Source organism: Centruroides sculpturatus, unplaced genomic scaffold (genome assembly GCF_000671375.1).
Source record: "Centruroides sculpturatus isolate CEXI.00-Female unplaced genomic scaffold, Cexi_2.0 scaffold335, whole genome shotgun sequence".
Classification (NCBI taxonomy): Eukaryota; Metazoa; Arthropoda; class Arachnida; order Scorpiones; family Buthidae; genus Centruroides; species Centruroides sculpturatus.
In genome coordinates this window covers 114,596-124,182 of record NW_019384713.1, presented here as the reverse complement: position 1 = coordinate 124,182, position 9,587 = coordinate 114,596, and the positions used below count along the sequence as shown (strand labels likewise).

Here is a 9,587-nt window from a genome sequence, read left to right as displayed (position 1 = left end):
CCGACCCATTACCTCCGATCGAGGTAGTAGTGCATCAGCGGACGCAAATCCTTCCTCGCAATTGGCTGTTCGTGATTTCCTCCGATCTCGCTCGCCCGACGATTATTATAAAATAAGTTCCACCCGGATAACCGGATTTACGGGGGAGGATGCGGACGGTTTTCTGCCCGTCGTCGCCCTCTGATGCTCCTGTCGTGTGTGATGGGCAGACTACAATTTGCAAATTGTGGTCTCTACCTCCACTCCTCGGTGCTGAACGGAAAAAGTTTGGCACAAGGAAAGGAAGTAGAGACACATACATTAGAGAGGATCCTCTATCTAATGTATGTATGTTTGTGTTTGTTTGTGTGTTTGTTCCTCTGTCTGTGTAGAAAACACAAAAACAACTTTCTGCAATTTTTCTTGTCAAAGGGGAAAAGGTTGCTTTTTATTCAGCCAACAAATTTTTCATTCCAATAATATAATAAACCATCTACTGAAATTTGTTTGTTTTCTTCTGAAACTGGACGTTGGACCGTGGCGGACGTGTGGAAACAGACTAACTGGAGAGAGGGTTCCGTTCCTCCCGTGCTTCTGGGGTCGTGCTAATCTGTCGGCGGTTTCGCCACGGTTACCGGTCGCGGGTCGTCTGGCCGAATGGGACGATCGTCCCCCAACCGTTTCTGGAGAGCGTGGTTAAAATTTTCTCAGGGTACTCTGGGGTGATTAAAAATAAAACAGGCTTGGAGTACTTTTTTCGAACTATTAGCACCATTACACTATTGACGACTTTTGTATCGCGTCTTCTCGAAACGGCCGTTCGGTCTGACGGTTATTTTTCTTATTCTGGCTGAAGTTTTTTTACCTTTGGGTGGAGCAACAAAATTGTCTTTGCGATAACACTTTTTTTTATTTTTTCTTGTAAATTTAAATTTGTGTAACAACACTCTTACGAGAGAATCCTCATGCTTTCGACCCAATATAGTCCCGGTTATATCAAGTGTGGGAATCCGTTTGGCCTAATTTGACTGCTTGGACAAATTTCTTCTTGTCCGTCCTTCTGTGGAAGGTAGCAGTGTGTTCTAAGGTGAGAATCTCCTTTGCCACTTTTTCTGCCAAATGCTTCCTCGACTGTGTAATCCTTGTGATCAACCCTGGCTCTTGGAAGAGTTACGCCACTTGGAGACAAATTCCTCCGTGTTCTCCATGTTCACACCTAAAGAATTAATGGGAGAATTTGGAATTAGATTTATATGTAACAAACAAAACATTTTGCAAGAAATCTTGAGGATAATGTGGATGGTTGTATGTTCTTGCAGATTATTGGGATTAAAACAATGAACGGCTATTGGCTCAGTACAAAGTTAGCTCAAATATTTAATTACTTACCTACTGACAGTGCAAGAGTGGAGGCATTTGGAGGCAACATATTACTACCACCAGTAATCAGAGTAACTAATGGAACGTCGGAATTGCTGTTCGATCCTTGTTGATTTAAATAATGGCAACATTCCAAGATCTTAAAAAAATCCCTGCAAGAATAAAAAAATTGAATACTCATTAGTCATTACTGCTACACAAATTATTGATTAACAATAATATCTAGAAATATTTTTTTGGTAGGAAAGAGGCAGGATGGAAAAATAAGCCAGTCATTTATAAATCAACTGAAAGTCATGGAAAGAAAAAAAGGGCTGCGAGCATTGTTTAATACAGAAATTAAGTTTGGAGATTCCCATTTTTCTGAAACCAAAGTCTAAATAATAACCAGTTTAAAAAAAATTTAGTAATTAAAGTAATATTTGCCAATGTTTAAGCATCTTTCAAATTTTCCTATAAAAAAATAATATACGAAGCAGAAAAGATTCGTTTATGGGCATTAAAATTGAAATACTCTAGATAATGTATAAATTTGTTTCCAAACTCTACCAACAGATGGCGCTACCTCACAGACACACCCTCAAGCAGCAAAATATAAATAAAAATGGTACAAGCTTACCATGCTTCTTTATCCTTCTTCTTTGGATATTTCACTAGAGTCAGACTTAATCTTTCCTGTTGTTTCTGCGCCCTCATGTATCTAAATAAATAAATAAATAAATCTTTTATCTTAATTCATAATCAAAATCTATTAAATCTATTATGCTTACCTGCTACCTCTACGTAGTTCCGATTCCAGCCAGCGTATTGCCTCTCTGGCGCTTGGACTCTCTCGTTTTATTTGATCTAGATTTTCTATAACTGCAGAACAAAATGGTAATTAATAAATTATGTAATTTCTAAATAGACGTAGAGATTCAACAATTCTATATTTAGCTTACCTACTGTAGGGATGACCAGAATGAATCTTTTAGTTGCTACCAACTGCTTTAATAGAGTAAGTTGACTACAGAGAGACCCAGTGTCGGGAACTAAATAGGGAGACAACTGAGGAGTCGAACTGCCTTCGACTAATACTTCCAAATCGTTGACTTCGGCCTGTGTAAATTTATAACACAGTTAGAAATATCTTGAAAATTTAGCATTTAATATGATTATCATGATCTTACTTTGAGCCACAGATGAGCCATGCTTCTCATCATTTGTTTTCTTTGATTTTCTAGTTCTTTGTTATCGACCTAATGTAGCAAATGTGATAAAAATTTGAAATTTGTTAAATTTTTGAATAAAAATTTGAAATTGTTAATTTGATCATATAAAAATTTTAACTCACTTCTTTCTTATTTGAGGTTTCCGTTTCATTCAAATTTATTGTTCCATTAGTTGATGGGATAATGGCATACAACTTATTCTCAGAATTAAAAGTAATTACTTTGTTGCAACACTTGCACAATACAGAACCAAAATTCAGAAGACACTGAAGGCGAAGAAAAGTCTGAAAAACATTATTTTAAAATTATAAAGGATGCTTTTTTGTATAATAAACTTTTAATAATACCTTGTTAAAACTAATAGCAACTTTAAATAGAAGTCACTGTCAATTTACACATTACATAAGAACAAAGTTGAAACACCACATATATGGAGCATTTTTTAATATTAAATACTCATCTTTTCTGGCAAAATCAAATACTTTGTGAAACATATGAAAATATAAACACACAGGGATAAAATCTATCTAAACTATGCTTTTTAAAAATTATATATCATTTTATTTATCACATCTAAAAAAAATGGAAACAACACACATTTATGAATTTTTACATAAATACAACTTTGTTAAGAATGTATCTTTTGCATAATTCAAATACAACCTTCCTACAGAAAATAGTTAAATTATGAAAGTTGTAATTTCAAATCTAGTTGTATAAATAAAAAATTACTCAATTTGCAGATAAATCCAGAAAAGTTTTATAACAAAAGTAACAACTGATACATGTTATCATCTTCAATCACTTTAATCCTGTTTAAGTGATTGAAGATGATGATGATGATACAATATCCCAACAAATAAGAAAAAAATAATAAATAAATAAACTAATATGTATTTTTTAAATCATCAAAAATGTTTAAAGACAAGCACAAAAAAAAAAAAATAACGTGGACTTGATACATCATTCTCATTACATATAAACAAAACCTTACTAAAGTCCAAGGAAGTAATAAAAATCCATTCAAATTGATTTTATGTTACCTTCAAATTATAACCGTTAGGTAAATTTTTGTTCTAGTTTAAAGTGGTTTTTTTTAAAAATATTAACTGAAAATGATCCAAATTTTATATAATATTAATCAGTAAAGATCCAAATAAAGTAGACTATGCTTACTCTAAGTACAGATATTGTTAAATATATAACTTAAAATACAGTTTAGGCACCTTTAGGCTGCCAGTTTCAATGTGTGATTAATAGCACAGTTGTTTATCAAGCTTAAGCAGTGATTTAATTCATTTTACTCAACATTTACACATAGTACAGTAAATTGTCAGTCACTTCAGTTGTATGCCAAACAAATTACTATTAAATAATAAAAAATGATGAATTAATCTTCATTTATACACTTTAGATTGTTTTTTTTAATGTCAAAATCAATAAAATCAGAGTTTCTGGTAAATCCCACTCATTATTATTGGATGGTTATCATCAGTCCAAGTCCCAAATTAACCAATCGTAAGCAGATTTAAATGTATTTAATAATACATAAAAATCCTTTTAAACTTCATGAATAATTTTAAATTTAAACATCAAGACATTTACCGCAATCACTTGTTTTTTAATATATATACAATTGATGTGTGTGTAAAAGTATTTCTTTTATTCCATGAAGTAGTATGTATTGACATTTGGTTGACTCCCAACAGATAAAGAAAATGAAAGTATTCAGTATAAATGTTATTTACTTTCTTGTTATATGAGCAGTTTTGTACAATTGTTAGACAAAGATAAACGTCATAAAAAACACTTTTATTAATGAATTTTTTCAAATGGTTTCCTAAACAAAGTTTATTATTCATCATGCTTTGTGTATTTTCATTATTTAACTTAAGAAGAAAAAAAATTTATTAAATAATTATTATCTAGCAGGATATAAACATTAGTTTACATTAGTGACTATGTAATAAAAAATTACATAATTATAGAATTTTTATTAAAGGAGTTGGTTATTATGTAAATATTTATTTTTCTGATTTCAATTAGTTTTTATTACAAAACATTCAATAAATATTATTTTATATCTTGTGCCACTAAATAAATAATATACAGTGGGTGATCGGTTAACGAATAGATCGGATAACAAACACTTTCGCGAAAAATTTTTATGTTCGGACAACGAACACATGATCAAATAACAAACACCCCACAGAACAAACACAAGAAGAAGCGACGTAAAATAATGAATACCGACTGGACTTTCCTTGTCTTCGGGCAACAATTCGAAACTTTTCAAAGTGTGGGAGATGTCGACATTGACGCTCAAGCCAGTATATACCAATCGGATAGTATTCCTCCGAACTTTAAAACTCTCCCTTATAATTCCAGCCTTTTATTTTTATGACAAAATAATTCTTTTATGTATTTGCAAGACTGTCGGGTAGGCACTTGTTAAGTTTTGCATCTGTTTTTTTTTGTAAGGTGAGAGTATAATAGCAAAGGTAAAGAGTGGGCAGAAGATGCCTAATGTTGTTGGGCAGTATGGCGTGAACAGGTCTACAGTAGGCCGCAATTCATTTTTTTAAGAAAAATACTGTATAATCAAGAAGACTCGAGCAGCTAAAGGAGTAACAAAAATCACATCTGAGAAATATAGAACATTGAAGAGTTCATAATGGAACCTGAAATGGACAGAAGAATGCCATGAACTCGAATAAAGAACACCAAGAAACTCGGCGAGATATGTTTTCTTCTGAAAAACAGGATTAATGCCGATATCTGTTATTAAAGATCCTTTGAAGAAGTGTGAGGATGTCAGAACAACAGTCTTAACCCCTTAAGCCCATAACCCGAGATATCTCGGGCAAGTTACATAACGTTACATAAAATGAGGTCCTTAAGGCCATTTTTGAAAATTTTTTTTTTTTTGAATTTTTGGAATGTTTTTTAGGTCCCGAAATTTTTTCAAAATTTTTTTCCCGCGCAAAAAAATTTTATCGCGATTTTAATGAGCCTATGTGAAGGCTCGATTAAGGCTTAATTGTTTTTTAATGGGAGTTTTTTATCAAAATTATTTCATGGTTTTTAAGTTGTAGCGCACGGATTTTCATTCAGTAAAGTTATTTAAAGTTAGTTTCTGATGTCAAAAACGACCTCCGATGGTTTTTTAATTTTTTTAATTAATATATTTTTATAAATATATAATTAATTAATTAGGGGGGGTCGGAAATCGCAATAAAATATTGAATTTTTTAAAAATATTTAAAAATTTCTGTGTCGCTTATAGTCACCCTACTTTAAACCCTTGTCCTCCCGAGACGTCTATGAGAATGTCCCGGGAAATCGGACTCCAGCTGTGTAAACAATGACTCATCCGTGTTACATTTCACAGACAGGCGAAACAAAGGAAAATAAAATTTAAAGCTTTTTCTTCAAAATAAACGCATTTCTTTCGTTTTTTTTCTGTTTTAAGTATTTTTTACGTTTAATTGAAATCTATATAAAAAATGTCAATGTCCTTAAGGAGTTAAAATGGCATCCAAACCAGGTTGAGGCTTGGGGATTTCTACAATTGCAATGCTATTAATTACTTACGAAGAATCCTGAAGAAGATACAAAAGCAATCGACATTAGACAGATTCTTTAATCCTTTCAAACAGAAAAAACATGACTAATAAAACACGCAAGACTGTATGTATGTATTTTTATTATTACATATAAATAAACATAGTAAGAAAGTATATATTTTTTATTTTTTGGGGGTCTCCAGAACGAATTAATTAAATTCTCATTAAAACCTATGGTAAATTGATAATTGGTTAACGAACAATTCGGATAGTGAACAAAGTCTTGGAACGGATTATGTTCGTTAACCGATCACCCACTGTATTTAAATATGAACAATTAAAATATCCTTTTATTATTTTTTCAAAACCGCAATGCAGCGTAATAATCAACACTTGGCATAACTCATTCATTTATTTCAATTTTTGTTGAGACGCGTTCTTACACGTTTCGTCCCTCCTCAGTTAACTTTTAAAACCCTTTTAAAATCAAAAATTCCATCCTTTGATGTATTTCCACAAGTGGGAATCATACACTATACTTTACTAGACTTCAAAGGTTATTCACAGAAGATTCCTTAAAATATTGAGAAAAGACCATAATGGACATGTAGCATAGTTCTTCTTTTATCTTTATATAATTTTTTTAATAGTTCTTACTTAAACAACACAGCTAAACTTCACAGCATTTAATGGTGTTATTCTTTTATTGGTGATTTGCATAATAATGCTTCCTTCCAAAAATTTTTCCTTCTAAAAATCTTCAAAAGAACCCAGTTTTTAATTAAACTTAAACATTAACTTAAATATTAGCTGTATATTGAATTTATCCTTACATAATTATTCACAGATGGTTTCCGGAAATATCGAAAAGAGCTTCCAATGGGCATGCAGCACAGTTCTTTAATATTTACACTAATTCGTATACATTTTATATTATTAAACTTACTTTTTATCAATCTTTCTATCCTTATTTGTTGTTAATAATTCTTACCTAAATGGTTAAACTTCATTTTTTTAAATTTTTATTCTTTCAAGCTCTTAGCATCTAATGGCGTTTTCTTTGTATGATGATTTGCATAACCACACGTTCTTATTTAAAATTTATTCCAAGTAAGACCTTTAACTATTTTTCAGATTTCCTCTAAAGAACACTTCAAAAATTTTTTTTATTATTTTTCAAAAACCTCCTTTTTCTCGAAAATTTTTCTTTTTCAAAAATCTCTTACAGTATTTTTAGCCAATTCTCATTGATCTTTATACTTAAGTTTTTATTTATACAATGTTTATTTCTTAAAATTTCCATACTCTTTTTAAATTTTTTGCCTTAAGTTTCTTTTTCTTTATGTAGGATCTTTACATTATTTTGGTCAATATTACAGTTATTTAACGTACAATGTTCTAGAAAGGCTGAGTTGATTCTATGATGTTTTAAATCTGCCACGTGTTCTTTTAGTCTAATCTTCATCTTCCTCTTAGTTTCTCCTATATAATATTTTTTATTCTCACATGTACATGGGATTTGGTATACAATGTTTTTCATGTCTTCCACTTGTTGTTTTTCTTTTGACCTGAGTGTATTATTATTTAGTCTAGCAAAAAATTTTTTGTACTTCGGGGTAAAAGGAGAACTATGCTACATGTCCATTATGGTCTTTTCTCGATATTTCAAGGAATCTTCTGTGAATAACTTTCAAAGTCTAATAAAGTATAGTGTATGATTCCTGCTTGTGGAAATACATCAAAGGATGGAATTTTTTATTTTAAAAGGGTTTTAAAAGTTGACTGAGGAGGGGCAAAACGAAGCCCGAAACGTGTGTAAGAACGCACCTCAACAAAAACTGAAATAAATGAATGAGTGATGCCAAGTGTTGATTATTACGCTGCAATGCTGTTTTGAAAAAATAATGTAAAGATACAACATGGTTTTGAAATATGAAATAAAATATTCTTACTTGCTGGGTAAGAGATAAGCTCTTCTTTTTATCAAAGTTTAATTTATTATGAATATTTTCTAACAAAGGAAGATTTTGAAGTTCGATGTCTTCGGGAAGAGGATATTTTTGTTCCCAATCGCTGCAATTTCTGGAAAACTGAAGAAGACTGCCGATATCCAATTCTGTTTAAAATATTTTAAAATTTTATTAATAACAAATTTTCCAAATTATGTACTTTTTTAAACTTAAAATGTTAATTACTTACCATTAGCTGATAATATATTTTCTTCAATTTTTAAAAGAAAATTAAGAAGATCCACAACTTGACACCAAAGAAACTTTGAACTCTAAAAAGAATAAAAAAGAGAAATTAACATAATAAAAATGCCAAAATTATTATTATAGGGTTGGCCAATAAGTCCATGCAACTTTTTAACGTGAGAGTGAAAGAATGTTTTTAGATAAAGCACTAATTTCATTCAATAATGTATTGACTGTTTTGATCTACAATCTTTTGCCACCTTTTGGGTAGCTCCATAATTTCTTGTTCAAGAAACTGTTTTTCTTGACAAAACTTGTCCAAGTGCCATTTGATGCCTTCCACAAAAACAAAGTGCACATTTAAGGAATTCTGAAAACAGCAAAATGGATGGTAATTAGAGGTAGCAATATCTGGAGAATATGGAGGATGTGGTAAAACCTCCAGCCCAGCTCTGATAATTTTTGCTGTGTTTGCAAAGTTGAGACAGTATGGCATTGTTGTGACAGAAGACAATGCCCTTGCAGTTGCATTCAATTGTCCAGCTGGCCACAGTATACATCCAAATAGATTGTTCTGTTCTTTGGAAGCAGATTGTAGAACACAACACCCTTCTGGTTCCACCAAATTCAGAGCATAATCATGTTTGGCCAAAGTCTTGCTTTTGAAGTAGTTGTTGGTGTTTGCCAAGCTGTCTCCAAAATAGTTTTTGCTTAGTGTTGCATACAATCTATTTTTCATTGCCTATTATCATCATCTTCAGAAATGGAATTCTTTCCACATGTTCTCTTAGCAAATCACTGATGGAAATGTGCTCTAGAAGATTTGCTTCAGCTACTACTTTGTATGGAACCAAAACATCAAGTCTGCTAATGTTGCCAAGTTAATGCAAATGGTTTTTAATATTTGGAGAATGACTACAATCTTCCATGTCATGTAGCATGGTTTGGTATTAAATTTGCTCCTTCACTTTATTGGTCTCTCTCTCTCTCTTGTGGCTGGTCCAAGTGAGGTGTCTTGGACAGAAAAATCCCCATAATGAAAACTCTAAAATCATTTTTGGAATATGCGTTCTTTCAGAGCATCCTTACTGTACACCATACATCTTTTTACAGATTTACTGTTTTTTTTTGTCTTTTTTAAGTGTTCCAAAAATGCTTGTTTATTCATTTTTCCATCAATATAAAACACACAAAACACAATCAAACATTTAGAAAGTTTGAATCAAAGTTTGTTGCTTTTCATAATGTCTCTCACC

The 9,587-nt window shown here is 31.5% G+C and overlaps 1 protein-coding gene across 1 annotated transcript in view; it reads right to left on the bottom strand.

Moving 5' to 3' along the window:
• Nucleotides 1-396: 396 nt before the first annotated feature.
• The window catches only part of LOC111627876 (protein SMG5-like), a 56,354-nt gene continuing 47,163 nt past the window's right edge, over nucleotides 397-9,587 (bottom strand). Inside the window, exons 17-25 of the mRNA XM_023371544.1 lie at nucleotides 8,336-8,417; nucleotides 8,089-8,252; nucleotides 2,693-2,854; nucleotides 2,529-2,597; nucleotides 2,301-2,457; nucleotides 2,130-2,220; nucleotides 1,979-2,059; nucleotides 1,369-1,511; nucleotides 397-1,195 (exon numbers count right to left, since the gene is read on the bottom strand). Of these exons, the coding sequence (XP_023227312.1) occupies nucleotides 1,128-1,195; nucleotides 1,369-1,511; nucleotides 1,979-2,059; nucleotides 2,130-2,220; nucleotides 2,301-2,457; nucleotides 2,529-2,597; nucleotides 2,693-2,854; nucleotides 8,089-8,252; nucleotides 8,336-8,417 (1,017 nt within the window). The 3' untranslated portion in view covers nucleotides 397-1,127. The remainder of the gene's footprint in view (nucleotides 1,196-1,368; nucleotides 1,512-1,978; nucleotides 2,060-2,129; nucleotides 2,221-2,300; nucleotides 2,458-2,528; nucleotides 2,598-2,692; nucleotides 2,855-8,088; nucleotides 8,253-8,335; nucleotides 8,418-9,587) is intronic.